This window comes from Panicum virgatum, chromosome 2N (genome assembly GCF_016808335.1).
Source record: "Panicum virgatum strain AP13 chromosome 2N, P.virgatum_v5, whole genome shotgun sequence".
Taxonomy (NCBI): domain Eukaryota; kingdom Viridiplantae; phylum Streptophyta; class Magnoliopsida; order Poales; family Poaceae; genus Panicum; species Panicum virgatum.
This window is the reverse complement of record NC_053146.1, coordinates 14,375,696-14,396,003: the sequence shown is the minus strand read 5'-3', so window position 1 is coordinate 14,396,003 and position 20,308 is coordinate 14,375,696. Positions and strand designations below refer to the sequence as shown.

The window sequence follows — 20,308 nt, the reverse complement described above, 5'->3', positions numbered from 1 at the left end:
AGCGTGGAACAACGCGTGCAGCACCCCATCTGCTTTCTTAATCAAGATCGGATGCAATAGTATCCTGAATGCATCCATTTAGGAAACAATCATCAGGTAATAACAAATCCTTGTCTTATAATTCTTTTTGCCAATTATCTTTTTGAAACATTGCCATCTCTTCTATCTTGAAGCTTGCTATTATCATATACATATATATGATCTATTCCAGTCTTCTGGGTTGGTACCATTCCATGAATTTTCTATATCCAGGGTGACGCTTGTCCCCATTTAAGAAAAATTTCAAATTTTAAGCATGTTGACATGATTTGGAGCTTCCCAAAAAAATTATGGGCATAAATAGTAAACATAAGGATGTACAACCCTGCAAAAATTCAGCTTAAACTTAGGCGCCAACAAATTCAGTTACTCTTTCCACTAACCCAAAGATGGTGTGGATGAGTCTTCTTCCATGCATGGTTGTGGATCGCCGGTAGGTAAGGCCTGAGGCTCCATGGGCCAATTCTTTGCTATCGTTGCCTTAGAGAGGGTTTTGTTGTCGGTGAACAGTCGTCCTCAGTAGGAGCATAGCCCATGATTCGTCATCTTTGCTTTTTTTTCACGCTGGCTTGAGAACTTATTTACACCACCTAACATTCAATAATAGCTACTTTAAAGGAATAATTGCTGGTTTTGGAACCCAAAATGTGATTCGTAGTGATAGATTTTTCCAATCTACAGTGTGTGTGCGTGTGTGTGTGTGTGTGTGTGTGTGTGTGTGTGTGTGTGTAAAGCATAAGCATAAGATGGCCACTATAATGGCAGCATACCTCATAAAATCCCTTCTGTCTGTATATTTTACAAATCTTATTAAGAAAGAACTTATGGTTTAGATGTATAATTTTTATAAATATTTGTCTTAATCCTATTATCCATAATACTATTATAGAACTTGTTGTTAGAAAAAATGACGTTAATGAATGTGGAGAAGAAATTTGTATTTTGTAAAAAATAAGTCGACTGAATTATACTATGTACTGATATTTACTAGGTGTTTGCGCCATATATAGAATTCCAACTAGCAAAAATGGAGAGTTTTGGGCAACTAATTAATGAGTGGGAGATTCAGTCTCTTGTGCTCCTCAGCTTCGTCCTACAAGTGTTCCTCTTCTTTACGGGCAGCCTTCGGCGGTGTAGCCGAAATGCAGTGCTCAGAGTCACTATTTGGGGGGCATATCTGGGAGCAGATGTGGTAGCAATTTATGCCCTTGGGTCCCTCTCACGACAAAAAGATGCAAACATGGACAACAACAACAACGGATCACTGAGGAGGAACCACCCACTAGCTTTCCTCTGGGCACCGTTCCTCCTCATCCATCTCGGTGGGCAAGACACCATCACTGCATTTTCCTTAGAGGACAACAAGCTGTGGCTGAGGCACATGTTGAACATGCTAGCTCAGGTGTCCCTAGCCCTGTACGTGTTTTGGAGGTCAGGCATCTGGCACAGCGTGTGGCTTCTCCTTGTTGCCATCTTTCTGTTCATTCCGGGGATCATCAAGTACGCAGAGAGGACGCTGGCTCTCATGTATGGAAACGTAGACAACGCTTTTGTTAGGGAACCCAGTTCCAGAAGCCGATGGTGGATTCCATCCAAGGACGCGGAGGATGATGGGTATGAGGGGTACATTTGCTTTGCGCTACGCTGGGCTCCTGGCACCAAAGACATGTTTGCAGGGCGTACCATCGGCTGGGCAGGAGAAGGGAATTACAAGAAACTTAGCGACTATAGGCTCGACCCCATCCAGTTCTTTAAGCTCTTCGATGTCGAATTCTGCGTCATGTACAGTGATCTGTATACCAAGACTAGGTTGCTCCGAACAACAACTGGTGTTGTACTTCGTTTCATCTCTCTGGTGTCCACCATTGTTGCCCTTGTGCTCTTCACCGTTAGCAGCAGCAGCAAAGCAGGAGGATATGGTGGTACAGTAGTAGCTGACCTTGCCATCACCTACACACTGCTGTACGGAGGGTTTCTTCTGGAAGTCTGTGCGGCGGTAACGACGCTCGTAGCGTCACCTTGGACATGGGCGTGGCTAGAGGCTAAACAGCACCATAGTCTCGCTCGTGTGTCCAGGTCTCTTCTCTCCTGTGGTAGTTTTGGGTTGCAGGAGACAAGGCCGCTGTGGTCAAACACCATGGGACAGTACACTTTCCTGAGCTACCTGGGCTGCGACGAGCCGGGTGCGAGTCTATCTCTATCCCAACGCGTGATGAGCAAGATAAGGAAGGTGGCGAGATGTTTGGGCGTCGGAGAGGCGAAGAAGCTGTTTTGGGTGAGCAAGCTACTGGACTCCAAGCATGAGACGGTGGATGACAACATCAGAGCATGTCTGGTGCAGGAGCTTCATCGCATCAGAAGTGGGCGGCCGCGGCGGCAGTGGCGGCGTCTCGGCCTGTTCGTGACGCAGGCGGCACCCGAGTTGGCCTTGGATGTCATTTACTTTATAGGCACGTTGCATCTAATCACAGAGGTTTGCCTGAACAACAGGGCGGCAACGGCATCATCAGCAGCAGCATCCGGCACCGCCGGCGGGGACGACGACGACGCTGATGATTTGGCCGACACTTGCCGGAAGCTTTCCAACTACATGTTGTACCTTGTGGTTGCACACTCTGCAAGTGCTTCCCTGCTGCAGGTAGCCACTGGCAGCCCCGAAGACGCTCTAGAGCTTCTGCGTCAGAAATTCCTGCCATCTATGTCGAGTGGCGGCAGCGGCAGCAAGGATGCCATTCTGCGTCAAGTCAGCGATAAACTCCGAGAACGAAGAATGTTCATGGGCCTTTCAGCCGAGCGGCGCAAGGAGACGCTGGAGGAGCTGAGAGATATGTGGGTGCGGCTCCTCCTGTACACCGCCGGCAAGTCCCGGCCGGCGGAGCACGCCGCCCAGCTGGCCAGAGGTGGGGAGCTCCTCACCTTCGTCTGGCTCCTCATGCTCCGCCACGAGCTCGGGGATTGCGCCCTGCACCGGATGGAGCTTGCACCACGCCAAGCTGGTGGGCGCGGCGGATATTTCAAGGTGATCTACGTCGCCGATCCCCATGAGGTCAGCCCAGAGCACGAGATCGACGACAGAAATACGGTAATATAATTATTATTAAGTCATATATACCGTACCTTTCTTCTCTCTATAAATGTTGTGACACATCTGAATTTGTACATATGTTTATTTTTTGAAAACAATGCAGGAGATAAGCTAGCACTAACAACGGCGTGCGACAGTTAATTGTCAGTGGTAGTATATGCCCTATTTGTTTCTTGCCTGCAGCTGTGCGTGTGACCTTTGTCTGGTTTGTATCTGTTTTCTTTCTTCTTCTTCTTCTTTTTTTTTTTTTGCATGCTATGTGAGCTTTGGTTTGGAACGGCCTCCATGAATCCGGTGAATCGCAGAATGCTGTCCGCGAGGTGTATCACCGGCCAGATAGAAAATAAAGTGTCAATCACTTTTTTTCTCCACTCTGCTGCTGTATGTCACGATGCCATTCTGCTGGCAGACATGGAATATTTGCTCTCATAATATCGACCTTAAAATGTTGAAACTTTGTCTTCCCCATATTTTACGCCCAGCTGGCACCACATCTGACATGGATCGGGCAACAAAATGACCTTCACTACTACAGAATCGCTATTTTATCCCGGTTGGTAACTACTTTTTGTCCCGGTTTTTCAACCGGGACTATCCATCCGGGACAAATGTGAATGTCTTTTTTGTCCCGGCAGCTATTCAACCGGGACAAATGTCTTTTTTCACAAACAAAAAAAAATCGGATAGCTAGCTCCCGCTTCCGCGTTTGCAAGCCGGTTCTCCAAATCAAAAAATTTATCCAAAACTGTAATTTCAAAATCAAGATCTAAGCAATCTCAGAATCAAGATCTAAAATTCATAACACATCACGCATCAGTACTTCATACAACACATAACACACAAGTAATATGCTTATCTCACACACAAGAAAACACAAGATCTAAAATTATTGATTCACATCACAAAGATTCACAAACAAAGAAAATCAACAACAGAGCCCGCGGTTCGTCGCCGTCCTTGCTCTCGCCGGCCCACGGCGGCAGGAGTCCCCGCCCCCTGCGCTTGGCCACGCGCTGCGGCAGCGGCTCGTCAAGCCCCAGCCCGCGCCGGTCTGGGCGGCTGCTGCTGCCGGTCTGGTCGTCTCTTGGCGGCCTACGGCTGCTGGCCGGTCCAAGGCTGCTGCTGCCGGTCTGGACGACTGCTGCTGGCCTGCACCCGTCCAAGGCGGCGCGCCCGCCGGCCTGCACCCGTCCGCGCCATCCCCATCGGCCTGCAGCGGCGGCAGCTCGCCGTCCTGCATGCGCGGCGGCCTGCGCCCGCGCGGCGGCTGGCCGGCCCCCGCCCGCGCCCGTGCGGCGGCTCGCCAGGCCCTGCCCGCGCCGGGGAGGGGCGCATCGAAGGGAGCTAGGAGTGGGAGGGGTGAGTGCGGGAGGGGAGGAAATTAGTTCACTGGGAGAAGATGCCGAGGGAAGAAGAAAGAGATAAGGGATGGAGAGAGAGGAGCGGTGAAAATAAATAAACGGATGTCAATCGAAGTCAGTCCGTGAAGAGGCTTTTGTCCCGGTTGGAGACACCAACCGGGACAAAAAGGGGGCTTTTTGTCCCGGTTGGTGTCTCCAACCGGGACAAAAGGCCCGCGTAGCCTTTTGTCCCGGTTGTATCCACCAACCGGGATAAAAGGCCTCTCTTTTGTCTCGGTTGGTGTCACCAACCGGGACAAAAGACCTCTGTCCTCTCGCTAGTCCGGCTAGCCGTTGGACCCGGGACAAAAGCCACCTATTGTCCCGGGCCCAAAGATTGCCGGGACAAATGGCCTGGAACAAAGGCCTGTTTTGTAGTAGTGCTTCTTGCCCTTTTTGTGCTCCCTCACGTTCACATCAATGCAACATCATGTTCATCAGCCGAAAAATGGGTCATCGTCTTCATCAGCATCATCATAAAGACCCTCGCAAAATTGATCACCACAAGAATTGTCATCCAAAGTGAAATGAAGTTTTCAAACCATCTAAAGGCATAGGTATTTAGAAAAAAAAACAGGGCATGAAACAGAAACAATATAATGGAAACTCATGAGGTCTCATGAAACTTATCGCAAGCGATTTTTTAACGAAACAGCAGTGAAAATGCTATTGTGAAAATGTTTTCTGTAGTAGTGCGTGCCAGGCGACATGGTGTACATTATTGCGGATTAACCAAAAGACAGAAGGGTGGTGCCTTCAGAATCACAACAGGTGGATCAAGTGGACTAGTCATGTGTAAATAAAAAAAAAATTGGACCAGTCATGTGACAAAAAGAAATGGCATCTTCACTTCAAGAAACGCTTATATAAAAGGGACACGGCATGCTGGCCCACAATTTTTTTGCTTTACAGTGATTAAATCAAGTTAATAAAGCTTGCAAGAATCATCTCTTTGCTCTTTGTTCTTCGCTCTTTGCTCCTTGCTCTTTGCTCTTTGCTCTTGCTGCAAGGAATGCATGCGATCCAACGAATAAGATCTTTGCTGCTATATATACAAGCGTGGAACAACGCGTGCAGCACCCCATCTGCTTTCTTAATCAAGATCGGATGCAATAGTATCCTGAATGCAACCATTTAGGAAACAATCATCAGGTAATAACAAATCCTTGTCTTATAATTCTTTTTGCCAATTATCTTTTTGAAACATTGCCATCTCTTCTATCTTGAAGCTTGCTATTATCATATACATATGGAATAAGTCCACTTTTGGCCCCTCAACTCTTGCGTTTGTCCAGGTTTAGCCCCCAACTATTGTTTCGGCCAAACCGGGCACCTCAACTCCGCGAACCAGTTAAACTTGGCACCTAGGACGGTTTTAAGTGGTATATTGATGACGTGGACACTGGTTTTGACACTTCTTTGCTACCTCAGCGCTGATGTGGATTGGGGCCCACATGTCATCCACTCCCTCCTCTGGCAAAAGGAACCACCCAACGCCATGGAGACGTCGTGGATATGGAAGCTGTAAACCTAAAAACTAGGTATTAAGCTATACAAGTGGATCCGCGCGTTGGTTCGCCGGATCCCCACTTCCACTGGCGCCGGAGCGGCCATCGGAGGCAGGGAGCCGGCGAGCACGACGGCGGACCAGCGATTTCGCCCTGTCGCCTCGCTCTGGACTGTAGCAGGGAAAGGGGAAAGTGTCGCTCTGTTGATGGCTCTACTTCAAATGAGGAAATGTATCAGTTGAGACGTGGGCTCATTTGAGGCCACCTATCAGAATGTAAAGGGTCCGTCCACTGATAGATGGTGCACATTCGGCTAGCTTAGCTTGGGCTGGGCTGCAATCGGATTCTCTCTTTAACGGTGCTGAGAATTCCATCTTAATCCTCCTTGTTTGTTCTCTCATTTCACGTCCTTAAGAAATACTGAAAATTCATTTTTTTTTTAAAAAAAATCCTAGAATGGACTCAGCAGCCTGCTTTTCCAATTTTGATAAGAACGTATGCAAAAAACATATGGCGTAACGATTTCGTGATATTTTGAAAATGTTCATAAATCTGGTAAAGGCCTTAAGAATTGAAGCCGGCAAATGAACATCCAATATACCTTGCATTGTTTGATAGCCCAAACTTTGGCTGTCATACTATGCATTTATGCTCAAAATTGGACGCTTTCTATCTAAGTTTTTGACACGTTGTACGGTTTATACCGTGAACCTGATCTGACTTTGTACTTCTCAACTGGAGACAACTGCAGTGTATTTTTTATACTCTTTGTAGTTTATATATAGTAAGGTGCCTTGCATGCACGGCCTTCTGTCCACGTATAATCAAATCAACTCTTGGGAAACCCCCAATACAGATCAGGACTCCGGCCGTCGACGTACGTTAATCCTGAGCTGAAAGCTCAAGCCAGATCTGTGAATTCTAACGGACGGAGGCAATACAAATTTATCCGATTGAGAAATTCATCATACAAAAATTTCGTTGGTTCTATACAGAACGATTTCACATATAGCGTGTTTCAAACACGGTCGAATCAGCATAACGGCGTAACGTTCACGTTAGTCTGAAGTTGCTTGCTTTCAGATGTGTTCGCTGGTCTTGATCAAGAGAAAATACCACTCCAGACTGCCCTAAAAGTCACGCAGGAACATAAAAAATAGCAGCAATGATTCAGGTAACCAGTTTCACACTTCCAATCCGTCCAATATAAAAGAAAGCCCTTGCACCCCCCAATCTCACAACACACAGCAAAACCACCACAACTGCAAGCACAACACTAAACAACAGGAAGCAACACTGCTCCAGACATGGCGACCAGATCATCGCTGGTGCAGCTGCTGCTCATAGCAGTGGCTGCTGCCCAGATTGTTGGGTCACACGGTGGCGGCATTTCCATATATTGGGGTCAGAATGGTGGCGAGGGCGCACTGGCCGACACCTGCGCCACCGGCAACTACAAGTTCGTCAACTTAGCCTTCCTCGCAGCATTTGGCAATGGCCAGCCCCCAGTGCTCAACCTGGCAGGCCACTGTGACCCGACCAGTGGTGGCTGCACCGGTCTGAGCGCCGACATCAAGTCGTGCCAGAGCAGCGGTGTGAAGGTTATGCTATCAATTGGAGGCGGTGCAGGCAGCTACTACCTTACATCAGCTGCGGATGCCAAGGATGTAGCCACATACCTGTGGAACAACTTCTTAGGTGGGCATTCCTCATCTCGTCCCCTGGGTGATGCAGTTCTTGACGGCATAGACTTCGACATCGAGGGCGGCACCAACCAGCACTGGGATGATCTTGCAAGGTACCTGAAAGTGTACAGCAACTCCGGCAGGAGGGTGTACCTGACTGCTGCGCCTCAGTGCCCGTTCCCTGATGCCTGGATGGGTGGTGCCCTCAACACTGGCCTGTTTGACTACGTCTGGGTGCAGTTCTATAACAACCCACCCTGCCAGTACAGCTCAGGCAGCACCACGGATCTTGCAGATGCATGGAAGCAGTGGTTGTCGATTCCGGCAAAGCAGATCTTTCTTGGCCTGCCTGCTTCACCACAGGCAGCTGGAAGCGGGTTTATACCAGCTGATGATCTGAAGTCTCAGGTTCTACCATTGATCAAGAGCTCTGGGAAATATGGTGGGATCATGCTGTGGTCCAAGTACTATGATGACCAAGATGGTTACAGTTCCTCAGTCAAGAATGATGTTTAAATGGGGTTGCCTCTGGTGTAATGAGTTCGTGTGTGATTCTTGTGCTGTGTGGGCATTTCATCCTATGCTTTGTGAGTAGCTGTGTGATTGTGAATAACTGTGTGTATTTGCAATAATTATTATTTGAGGATTGGATTGGACCTGCTATATACATGCATTCTTCTGTCTTCAAGAACTGTGTTGTAGTTTATTTATTTGAAGTGGAGGCTGTTGGCTTTCATAGATGGCATCAATGCTAATGTGAAAAAATGAGAGCAAGTCGCTGCCTAGAGAACTCCTTATTAGAAATACTTATGATACACGTTAAATAAATAGGGGCTCAGACCAAGATAATATCTTAAGACTTCAGGATTTAAATCATATCAAAATAGCATAACAGAATTGCATGCTATCTATATTCTATTTCAGTTTCCTGCTGACTAACAGCATACTACATACAACTAACACAGAAATTAACAGTAGTGCAAGTTGGGTGTACAAAATCACATAATTTGTCCAAGACATGTATATACATTCTATTTCTATCAAAGTGTCCAGACTGTCAAATATATTGTCGCCTGCCTAAGGATAGCATTGCTAACAACATTCTACAGAAGCATCTACTTGTTGAGGTGTGATGGCTTCGACCCAGTAGCAAGGTCAAATCCAGGAGGAATAAACACAACGTCATCCCATTTTGAGGAGGAGCTATCCTGCAATATGCCTTAAATTTTAGTAGGATTGCAGGGAAGTAAATAGAATACAGCAACTAATGGTTAAGAAATCAATCTTAATTCACAAAATATATACTGCTTCTGTACACAATGACATACAAACTACAAAGGTGCGCAAATGTGTAATGTGCCAAGGACAAGCAAATAATACAGAATTATTTTATACAAAATTCAGGAGCAGAATGAGTCTGAATAGTGATAAGTGGTGGGGAATTAAACTAGTTTGAAGGCTAGCATAAACAGATTTTGATATGTACGGAATATGAGAAACTCAAACTTAAATTATGTCTTAGTGAGCTTAGCATACCTTCATAGATTTGATGATATCTTCCAAAGAAGAAACCTGAAAAGTAGAGTGCGCCAATATACAATTTCAGTTTTCAGGTCTGCCACTTTGGCAAATAAGATAACAAACAATGTACTACCTGAGTGTCCCCAAGCCTAACAGCAGGATTAGGTTTTTGCTGATCGCGAGAGGTCCGGTACAGCGAGTTATCCAAGTCCTCCTAAATATATGTTAGAGAAGAAATTCAATATCAGAAGTTCAGAACAGGGTGATAGGTAAATGTTCAAGAGAGTAAAGAAACAAAGAGATTTTTTTTTGAAAATGCAGGAGAGCTGCGCTTCATTGCAATAGAGAGAGAATAAAAGTCCCCATACAACTCCTATCTCACATACAGGGACCAAATACGTGAGATAGGTTGAAAAGATCAAAAGCTAGCCTATGAAACAAAGAGGTGTCCTACCTTTCTGAAGAAAACTGGACGATATCTCTTGTTGTCACTCATCAGGACCAAGCTCCTTGACTAATAAGCCATGCACAAATATTTGAAGGAATGCCAAAGGTAAAGAAACATATTAATCAGTAACATTGAGATTAGGAGCAAGTTAAAGAGAGCTGATCAATGCAACAATCGCTCTTATAGATAATTTCAAAAGAACAAGAATCAAAGCAAAAAAAAAAAGAGGCAATGTGATCAGAGGGGCTTGTGACCTCCAAAGTAACCAAGGAATTGAAAACTCGTATGTCCACAGAAGACATTGATTTAGTTGACCATGGGCTCATTATTAACTTAATTGTTTGGGCTCATTATTAACTTAATTGTTTATAAAAGCCCCCCCCCCAAAGTAATTAAATTATGTTTTTCATATCTCCAGTATAAAAGTTAATATCTTCCTTTGTACACTACATGCTACTGTAACTGCAGATAGAGAGAGTATAAAGTTAGTCCAGAATTGTTTTCTCCAGGTCAATACTACTTCCAATTCTTTTAACTGCATGATAGAATCAAATATTATTGCAAATTAGGTGAAGTTATTCAAACCTGAAAAACTGGAACTCCTGGAAATCCCTCTCTGGCATACAGCCCTTCATCTTGCATCAACTGCGAAGGAACAATGAAAACTTTTTATGTAGGAGGTCATCAAAATGTTGAATCATCAGAACAGGAGCTGCAATCATAACCCACTAAACCATTGGCACTGAATTGTACATCACCTAAGGCTCTGCTGGATTATTAGGTACAATGCAAACTTTTTATGTAGGATGTCCTCAAAATGTTGAATCATCAGAACAGGAGCTGTAATCAAAACCCACTACACCGTTGGCACTAAATTGTACCTCACCTAATGCTCTACTGGATTACTAGGCCACCCATTGAGGAAATGAAAATTTTGGCGGGCAAAAGGATTCGTGATTTTGTTAGAAAGAGATTAACTACAAATGCTACGACAAAAAGACCTGTCGTGGTAGTACAATATATGAATGACAAAATATGTCAGTCATCTCAACTTCGCTGCTGATATCTGCTAAACTACTTCCCTTTAAGACATTGTACCTGAGCCATCCAAGAAAGCACAGGTGAACTATCCATTTTCATGGATAAGCCTCTGAATCACATAGCACTTGTTCCTAATATAATGATGTGCAGCTCTTGCACGTTCGAGGGGAAAAAATCATACTGTATATACATTACACAGAAATTTGCAGGAACAAGCAGTCGAGTACGATTTATCATCAATATAGCTCATGTCTATTTTTAAAGTTGTAGGTTAGCTATTTCATGCAACAAAAAATTTGCAGTATAAGCAAGAGGCAGTATAATTGAACAAAGGACTGTCACCTTAATTGCATTTGCCACCTGAGATGAATCAGGAAGGAGTCTAAACGCCACACCATCAGACTTTAGTTGGATAACCTGAAAACAAAAGGCGTATTCAGTTTAGGAGAAGAAATGCGAAAAAAATGAAGTATCAAGACGAAAAGTGAAGATGTATCCTCTCAAGAAATTTGTAGCACTAGCAAGGAAAAAATAGCTATTAGTTTCAAAGCACTTATTGTTGGGAGCAGAAGATGTGCAACACCAGCCACTGGTTATGCATGATTAAAGGCATAAGAGACCTTGATAGAAGATAAGTGCAGTTCAGTGAATTTAAAGCTTAGACAACTTCTCGAGCTCTTCTTCTTTACCAACATTGTGGATGCATGACCTATAAAGCTCTACAACTAATTGTAACATTAAAGCACCACAAGTACACTGGGCTCATGGACAGCTCAGCCATTGACTTTGTTATACTAAAGTATTTTTGAAATCAGATAAAAGAAAGACTCCGTATTATGTGTAACCCGCAACCTCATCTTACAAATATGTGAGCAACTAAAACGAAGTCCATCAACTCCTCTATAAGCATCTTACAGAAGAAATAATTCATGCAGTGTTTTAAAAAACGTTTTTAAACGTCGTTTAATCTTGATTAAACGCTGAACGGTGGCCAAGCGTTGTGTTTAATCACAGTGTCGTTTAATCACAACACACATTTAATCATGTTCAATCTACGTTTAATCACAAAAAACTCTAAACCATAGGCAAGCATTCGCCTACCGTCTGTCTAGCGTTTTTTAAAACCTTGAATTCATGAGCCATGAATGTGCAACTTGTTTGAGAATTGAGAGTAAACTCCCGGATATTTCATCAAGCGACTTCTAACCAGACAAGATAAGACTATTATCATGGAACCCTCACCAGAGACACAGGACTCGTGACATAGGTGCTTTCAGGAGATAAGTGCCATGTCATACAGAAGCACACAATCAAATGACCCAAGATCTCTAAATGCAAGAACAAAAGAGATAATGGGCAAATCATAACTTAACATGTGCCCGAAGACACGACTGAGGCTACATGGTCGCGTTCAGGAATTCCGTCGAGTAATTTCAGGGCGCATGGTTTTATGTGAAACATGATTACACCAACCAAAATAAAATGATTACCTAATCAGTGGAGGCTGAGAGAACCTGATTCACATGGCATTCCAAACATGGAAGTGAAATGCATTAAAAAACAAAGAAGATAACAGCAATCGGACCTTGTTCAGCGCGACGGGCACGACGCTGGAGCCGGCGCGCATGTCGCCCTCCATCTGCTCCAGCAGCGCGTCGGCGTCCTCCTTCCGGAAGCACAGCAGCCCGAGCGCCGGCGGCGGCCTCGCGCCCACGCCCCCGTGCTGCCCTTCCGCGCGGGCGGACGACACGAGCACGATCTCATGGGCGGCGTTGGCGAGCGCGTACACGGGCACCCCGGCGAGCCGCTCCTCGATCTCGGCGGACGGTAGGGGCGTGGCCGAGGCCCGGGACGGGGAAGGGGAGGGGGAAGGGATCCGGGCCCAGGGCGGCGGCGGCGGGAGGGCCCGGGGGAGGGAGGAGAGGAATGAGGTGAAGTGGGCTTGGATGGGGAGGAAGGGATTTGGGATGCTGGGGCTAGGGCTAGGGCTGGCGTCGGGGTTGGAGGAGCCGGCGGCTGTGGTGGTGGTGGTGGGGTTCTTGAGCCATGGGAACTGGAAATGGGAAGGCATGTCGACGGCGGTGGGAGACTGCAGCGGAGAGCAAGCAAACACGGTGGGCACTGGGCAGCGCCGGCTGGACGAGGAAGAAGACGACGAGCGCAAGGGTTTTCGGGTGAGATTTCATTCATGGGCTCAATTCAAGAGGATAAGTTGGGCCATTTGTTCCAGGCAACGTACGTTGTGCCTGAGGGCCCAAGCGAGGCCCAAACTTAATCGAAATTTCATAATGTAATTTTCCAAGAGAGAAACAGTGATATAATTTACAAATTTTGATGAAGAACCGGATCTATGAGGTCAAATAAAAATAATAGAGAGGAGTTTAAAGGTAGCTGATCCGGAGGAGAAAGAGAGAGAGGACTTTTACGCTAGTTTGAACTCTATTTGGATTTTGGAAAAAAGAGTACTTTACCTCCCTCAAGCTATCGTAAAAATCTAATTTGCCTCCCTCAACTATAAAACTGGGTATCCAGCCTCCCCTAACTATCAAAATCGTTTGTTTTACCTCCCTCGGTGGTTTTACAAGCGGCTTTATATTTTTTACATAGATTTTTCTCTCGTATCTCTTTTTTCATTCAATTAAGGCAGCAAATGTGGTTCAAAATTATTAAAATTGGCATAGTGGTTGAGGATAGCACAAAGAGTCAAAATTTGCAAAGTTTAAACCTAATGAAAGAAAGAATTCAAAATTTATTGAATTTTTTAGGCATCAAGATGAGCTCCATCTTTGACAAAATTTGAACTATGTGACACATATTAGAGCTATATCACTAGAAAATTTTTGTGTGTATAGGTTTTATAGTAACGTTTATTACAAAGGGTCAATTTGAGAAAATTTATACTTTTCATTTATTTTCACATAGCTTAAAATATACTTAAGAATCAGCATATGTATAAATCAAATATGCAAATAACTAAAAAAAGATCAAATTTGACCATTCCTAAGAAACTTAAAATTTTACTATAGAACCTATACTAACAAAAATTCTCTAATGATTCAACTCTAATATGTATCACATAGTTCAAATTTTGTCAAAGATGGATCTCATATTAATATTTCAAACATTCAATGAAATTTGAATTCTTTCTTACTTCAAAATTTGGTATTTCAGTTTTGTTTGAGTTTCAGCTTCAGAAAGTTGCAAAATTATATTCTCTATACTCTCCTCTACAATTATGCCAATTTTTATAATTTTGTATCCATATTTGCTACCTCAATTGACTGAAAAAAGAGAGAAGAAAAAATCTACGAAAAAAATGTAAAACCGCCGAGGCAGATAAAACAAACGGTTTTCATGGTTGAGGGATGGAAATCAGACTATTGCGATAGATGAGGGAGCAAAAGTAGATTGTTTCCTTGGATTTTTATGCTTGGTATTTGAAATCTATGTTATATCTTTTTCGTTGCCTTTTATTTTATAAAAACATAGTTGTTTAATTCAAAATTTAATGTATGCATCAAATAAATTTTGTTTTAACTTCTATAAGATAGAATTTTTTTGATGTAACATTGGAGTTTATTGACTCTTTTTCTGGAGCCGCGCTTTTTAAAATATTATTCTAAATATGAATTTGAATAATCAAAATTTTGATAGGACAGAAGATATAAACTTGTCCTATATCAGATTTCTTCCATGGCCTACCGGTCTCTATATCAGTTCAAATCAAACAAGACCATCAAATAAATATAGATGAAGTAGCTTCACAAGCTAAGGTGAACAAATTCTTAGGTGGAATCCTAGCAAAAAGGAAAATTACATTGAAGTCCTTTTTGCTAGGGTCTTCCTTGTAATTTGGGGATGTACTGTGCTGAATTTATAATACCATCCTTCCTTCCGCAAAAAAAAATCTTAGGTGGAATCCACCAAGGAGGTTGAGAAGTATTTTGAAAAAAAAACAACTTTATTTCAATAAAGGATCTTGACCAACACCATAAATCATGAACAAACACAAAAATATTATATTGTGGAGGAGCTTGATACATTAATTAATGACTCCCTTGTCTTTTGTTTACAGGTCGGGCTGACTATTATTTTTGCAACATTTGAAATGGTGCATGGGAATGGGTCTACTATTCTTCATTTAATATTCTATGGCAAGATATACTAATAACCCTACATATTTCTAATAGCAAAAATTCAAATCCATTTAGAAATGGGCTCTTATTCAACAGTCTGCAATTGTTAATATCTTGGTTTTAGAATTTATTTGTGGAATCCAAATCTAAGGGCCTATTTGGTAGATTCCCAAAGCACGTAGCTACTAGAATGACTCGAGAGGGGGAGCTGTACCGAACAACATTTTGCAGTGGAGCAATCCTAGAGTCAGTTCATGGGAGTGATTTCCTTCACAGAGTTTATTCAAGATAATAACTTAATTTTCAACCATAAGATCAGTTATCTCAGAGAATCAATTTCCACATAGAAGCATTTACAAGGAGTGCTCTCCCAAGCAGTCCCTATGCATGTTGATTTATCAGAGTTGATAGAGAAGAGCAGTTTCAATGTTCACATCAACTAATAATGGTGGTAGCGGTATTCGAAAGCTTCTTTAACTGTAATGACGGTCGGTCATAATAATTTACACCGTAGTTAACGAGAGCTCCCATGGGATTGATCCCAATTGAACCAAAACAGACTGAAATGAATCAAACCAAATTCATTAATCAAATGACTAATTCTTGGAGCAAACTCTTTAATCAAATGTTACTATAGTACTGTGATGATGAGACTATTCTTCAAGAGTTATTCGTACAAAATAATGACAATTAACCATAAAAAATGGCAATTAAACATCGAAAATGAATTTGAGTCCATTCCGCATTTCCACAAATCCATGGCTAATTCTTGGACCAAATAGGGCCTTAATTAAAGCAATTTATGAATCTTATTATATACCCCATTCGTCCTAAATTATTAGTTGTTTTGACTTTCATAGATACATAGATTTTTCTATGCACCTAGCCAATTCATAACAAAAACTATGCACCTAGAAAGGTCAAAACGAATAATAATTTGGGACGGGGGGAGTATTAAGCAAAGCAGTAGTGGTAGTTGATATTGGGTGGTGGCAATATACACCAGCCTGCCCTTTTATCGGATTTACACGTTCTCAATTAATATGATGTAGTGTGTCCTGTGAGTGGATTTGATCAAATCTTTCTGATATATATACTTTGTGCAAAACAAGTTTCACGCATTTTTGCGGCATTTGTAAAATAGAATTATCTTGTCCATCATGAGTAGCACATACACGGACCTGACAGGAATTTTTCTGCTTGCTAATAATATCTTACATGATCTCCATATCCAATTCACACTATCTACAAACCTAGAATAAAACAAGATAGAGGCATTATCACACACTCTTAAGCTACACACAGGCGAACTTTTTTCTTAATGCTGGTAAGGAGCATATATAATCATCTGCCGACCTAATTCCACCATGGCACCATAGACATGCATGAATGCACTAATGTCTGGGCCGCTTTCCTTGACGAATTCATGGAGATTGAAGCCCTATGACTATGATGGCAACCACTCCATTGTTTCGAGCTGGATCTCCACGCGAATGGCAGATTGTGTGCTGCCGATCATCAGTCGTCTGTTGTGCTGAAGGATAGGGACAGCCACATGTAGCAGGAATATCTTGATGAACAAAAGGCAAACAAAAAGTAACAGAAAACAATCTGCCGACCTCTCCATAGTGCCTGGGCAGCTGCTGTATATGCCTGCGCACTAGCTTATATGGCATGCCAGTATGCCACGCCGCAAAGTGCAGTACGTCCTTGGTCACCAAATAAACAACAAAATTGTTCTTTTCTGACATAACATGCGAGAGATTTCCCTTTATTTTTCTTCTTCTCCATCTATCTACTTTTTATTGCAAAAGAACGATAACTTGCATGATTGCATATATACTTTTAGAGATTGGATGAACTGATGAATGGGAACATGCAAGTGACTCAGTTTGCAGAGTTCTAGCAGGCGCGGCCAGGCGCCGGTTCAGTTCTAACTTGTGTCTTTATTGAGTACCAAATTAAATGTCTAGGCCAATTTGTTGTTAGAATAAAATTTGGTATATAAACTATCATATAAAATTTGGTCAATTTATATATATGTCTATTGAGGAAAATGGTCCCTAAAATTATCTTTAAAATAAATGAAGTACAATATAGTATGCAAGGGTTAAGAAACAATCAAATGTAACCTAAATAATTTTCCGTAGAATTCAGCATGGAAAAAATTGTGAACAGTAGTTCACAACAATTAATATTACTATAACATTGAGAGGTAGGGAAATACCAATGGTTCCCGTCACAAACTATTGGTTAATTAGATAACAGAATAGTACCAATTTACTACGATGAAAGCGCAGATAATTTTAATTATTTTCTTCAGATTGAGAGCTGAATAATGTCTTCTAGATGTATATGGCGTACAGATGGCTTCTACAATCTATTTCTTTTTTTCTTAGGAGAAAAGAATCACACTTCTTTCTTTTCATTATCGAACCAGAATATTGCTGAGATAAATTTTGGTTGATGGACATCTCTACTTTTGTTTTTTTATCCATTTTTTCAGTACTCGTGGGACATCTCCACTGGCGATCAACATTGGTGAGTTCTAGGATTGCAACATGAACTTTAATCCCAGATCAGTCATGACGGTTCCAATTCTTTTGCCCATATTTCTATTGGAGCACACAATAGTATCGTACATAGAAACAATGAACGAATGGTAGCTTAGGTTGTGTTTAGTTCGCGAAAAAAGTTTGGATTCTGGGTACTGTAGCACTTTCGTTGTTATTTGGTAATTAATGTTCAATCATGAACTAATTAATTAGGCTTAAAAGATTCGTCTCGTGCCAATCAGTTGAACTGTGTAATTAGTTTTTTTTCAACTGTATTTAATGCTCCATGTATGTGTTCGAAGATTCGATGTGATGAGTACTGTAAGAAAAAGTTTGAGAACTAAACAGTGCATTACTTCTAGAGCCACGCTTAACCCAGATCTATGACAAGAACAAGCTCTTATATATTTTCATTTTGTGCGCTGACACTATAGATACAAAGTTACCGACGTTGACACTGTCGACACACACTAACAATACTGTCATACTGATCATGACAACAGCTTACAGACGACACTATTGCTTGGATCAATCTGATAAGCTGAAACGAGCACATATATTGAGCTTTCAGCACACACACACGCACAATAATACGACCACTCACACAAAAATTAGATCAAGCCATCATGGAGCACAAGTTCTTTTCATGTGCTCCACTTATTTATTAGTTAGCCATACTGGTACTGCCGGGATGCACAACTTGTGCCCGGTTTCATGAACTTGTGATTCATGCCGCAGCTCATCGATCACGAGCAGTTGCTGGGCATGGTGAGGCCGCACTTGCCCGGCAGCGCCATGGCGCGGCTGGGGTCGATGTGGTAGATCCTCATCCAGATGCCGGCGACGCCCCGGTAGCGGCAGATGCACCCCAGGTCGGCCTTACCCAGCGCGGCGCAGCACTCCGCCGACGGGCTGTCGGTCGGGTCATTCACGGACGCCGCGGCCTGGCACAGCTTGAAGTCCTCGTTCGCCATGCCGCAGATGGCGTGGGCGCCCTCCATTGCGGCGAGCGCCACTACCATGGCAAGGAGCAGTGCAGCTAGTGCCTGTGCTTTTGCCATCGGATCTAATGTTCTGTAGCTGCTAGAGCTGGTGTGATTTTGATTTTGATTGTGCGGCTCTGTGTTTTGCTTGAGCTGGTGCGAGGAGAGAGCTTGGTGTGAGGTCCTATTTATAGGATCGGAGCACCGTGTCGGACATGGTGCACTCGGGCACTTTTATAGCTGCAACTGTTTCTTTCGGCGAGAATGATCTCTTGTATATATTTCAGTGATATTTTTTGAGGTGGCATAAATTGCTTTTGTAGTAGGCAAAAATACTAAACAAAACAAGTTAAAATGTTCAATTGGTTTGGCAAAGTGCGTGGAACATATGCATGAAACATCCACCTACCGCAACATAGTTATCCTGCCTTCTTCTCTATCACACTATCCAATCTATCTTCGCAATATGAACATCAATATCCACTTAATTCAAACACTACTACAGAACAGGCCTTTGATCCGGCACATTTGTCCCGGCCGCCGTTGGGTCGGGGACCAAAATGTGCTTTCACTATTACATAAAACGGTTTGTAGGGACGGGTAAAAATGCACTATTAGGGGCGGATGCCTCACCCACCCCTGCTTTTCGTAGTTAAAAATAGTTGTTTGCACGGGCCGGTACGTTACTCGCCCCTAAAAATACATTTGCATGGGCGGGTCCTCCCCTCACCAATCCCTACAACTACATTTCCAGGGGCGGGTGAGGGAGCCACACGCCCCTAGAAACCTATTTAAAAAAACAAAAAAAAAGCAGGCCCGGCGTCACCGCATTGGCATCCGGCTGGCCTCCGCGTCCACGCCCCGCCGGTCGCAGGAGGCCGCCGTGGCTCCCTGCGGCCGAGCACGCTGCCGACATCGGGGTGGACGGCCACCGGCCGGATCTAGGCCGGAAGGAGCGCTTGCGCCGCCTCGCAGGCCGATGCCGTGAACGCGTGCGTCGGCGAAGGGCCACGCGGCGGAGCCACCAGGGCCACGGGCGTCCGCCCCACCACCGCCCGCTCGATGTGCTTAGAGAGAAAAAAAAGGAAGAATGATCGGGCTCGGGCGGAGCAGCCATGGCACGGCGGCCGGACCAAGGGCGCGCCGGCGAGTGGCACCGGCGCCGCCGCCGCCGGGCTCAGACCGAGAGAAAGGGGAGGAGAGAGTGATCTGGGGTTACAGGGGAGCCGGGCGGAGGCCGGTTTTTGGCTGGCGAAACTGCCGGGGAGCCATCGGATGAAATCCGACGGCCAGGATCGGCCGAGCGGCTGATGGGCTTGTTTCGGTCCAAGAGGCCGAGCTGGGCCACGCTAGCGCATTGGCCCACGCGCGGAGGCGATCCGGCGGGCCGAGATGGGCCAAGCGCGATGAAACGTCGCAGGCCGGCTTTAGTTTCAGTAGTTTTTCTTTCAATAATGTCTTGATGAATTAGATTATATTTTGACCTCTATTCAATTTTGCACCAATGTGTATATTGTTTAGAGAATAAAAGAGTACAGAAATACTTTTGAATATAGAATTTTTCATGTTTCCGCTGCAAAGTAAAAGTTTTATCCTCTATTTAAATTAGAACCAACGGGACAATTTAAATAGAGGAGTAGAAAGATATTAGTTTAAAGTTAAATTATGGTATTGTTATTTTCTGACCAATGTTGATGATAACAATATTATGATTTTATTATGAGTTTAAAGTTAAAGGTTAAATCTCTGACAAATTTTGCATCAATATGATCAATTTTTAGAGAATAGAGAAAGATTAAGAGTAGCTTCTGAAAAGAAAGAAAAATTTTCCGCTGCAATAAAGAAACACCAGCTCAAATGAGTTTTCCCCTGTGGGAAAAAGCCGCCTTTAAGTTTAAAAGGTGTAG

At 43.6% G+C, this 20,308-nt stretch overlaps 4 protein-coding genes across 5 annotated transcripts; 2 read left to right on the top strand and 2 right to left on the bottom strand.

Annotated features, from left to right (window-relative positions):
- Positions 1–35: 35 nt before the first annotated feature.
- LOC120658739 lies at positions 36–3,485 on the top strand. 2 transcript variants are annotated; one of them, XM_039936954.1, is made up of 3 exons: positions 36–96; positions 1,031–3,121; positions 3,228–3,485. In XM_039936954.1, the coding sequence occupies exons 2-3, from the start codon at positions 1,067–1,069 to the stop codon at positions 3,237–3,239; spliced, it is 2,067 nt and encodes a 688-aa protein (XP_039792888.1). In that variant the 5' UTR covers positions 36–96; positions 1,031–1,066; the 3' UTR covers positions 3,240–3,485. The 2 variants fall into 2 exon arrangements, with proteins under 2 accessions (XP_039792888.1, XP_039792887.1); XM_039936953.1 differs by lacking the exon at positions 36–96 and having other exon boundaries at positions 776–3,121; positions 3,228–3,361.
- A 3,675-nt stretch (positions 3,486–7,160) lies between these two features.
- LOC120659845 (acidic endochitinase-like) lies at positions 7,161–8,371 on the top strand. Its single transcript, XM_039938101.1, has one exon. It carries the CDS (start codon positions 7,340–7,342, stop codon positions 8,231–8,233), a length of 894 nt encoding a protein of 297 aa, XP_039794035.1. The 5' UTR covers positions 7,161–7,339; the 3' UTR covers positions 8,234–8,371.
- A 192-nt stretch (positions 8,372–8,563) lies between these two features.
- Positions 8,564–12,894, bottom strand: LOC120659846 (protein TIC 22-like, chloroplastic). The gene is made up of 7 exons (XM_039938102.1): positions 12,313–12,894; positions 11,070–11,144; positions 10,272–10,331; positions 9,693–9,752; positions 9,372–9,452; positions 9,254–9,289; positions 8,564–8,925 (listed from the first exon to the last, which is right to left on the bottom strand). Exons 1-7 carry the CDS (start codon positions 12,796–12,798, stop codon positions 8,833–8,835), a joined length of 891 nt encoding a protein of 296 aa, XP_039794036.1. The 5' UTR covers positions 12,799–12,894; the 3' UTR covers positions 8,564–8,832.
- Positions 12,895–17,800: 4,906 nt separating this feature from the next.
- On the bottom strand, positions 17,801–18,579 carry LOC120659844 (putative lipid-transfer protein DIR1). Its single transcript, XM_039938100.1, has one exon. It carries the CDS (start codon positions 18,477–18,479, stop codon positions 18,165–18,167), a length of 315 nt encoding a protein of 104 aa, XP_039794034.1. The 5' UTR covers positions 18,480–18,579; the 3' UTR covers positions 17,801–18,164.
- Between the last annotated feature and the right edge of the window lie 1,729 nt (positions 18,580–20,308).

Excerpts from the sequence above, each read along its gene's own strand:
- LOC120659846 (XM_039938102.1), bottom strand. The coding sequence starts at position 12,798 with ATGCCTTCCCATTTCCAGTTCCCATGGCTCAAGAACCCCACCACCACC. Across the intron at positions 11,145-12,312 it reads TGCCCGTCGCGCTGAACAAG|GTTATCCAACTAAAGTCTGA; the intron begins GTCCGATTGCTG and ends TTTTGTTTTCAG. Across the intron at positions 9,290-9,371 it reads TTAGGCTTGGGGACACTCAG|GTTTCTTCTTTGGAAGATAT; the intron begins GTAGTACATTGT and ends TCTACTTTTCAG.
- LOC120659844 (XM_039938100.1), bottom strand. The coding sequence starts at position 18,479 with ATGGCAAAAGCACAGGCACTAGCTGCACTGCTCCTTGCCATGGTAGTG.
- LOC120658739 (XM_039936954.1), top strand. The coding sequence starts at position 1,067 with ATGGAGAGTTTTGGGCAACTAATTAATGAGTGGGAGATTCAGTCTCTT.
- LOC120659845 (XM_039938101.1), top strand. The coding sequence starts at position 7,340 with ATGGCGACCAGATCATCGCTGGTGCAGCTGCTGCTCATAGCAGTGGCT.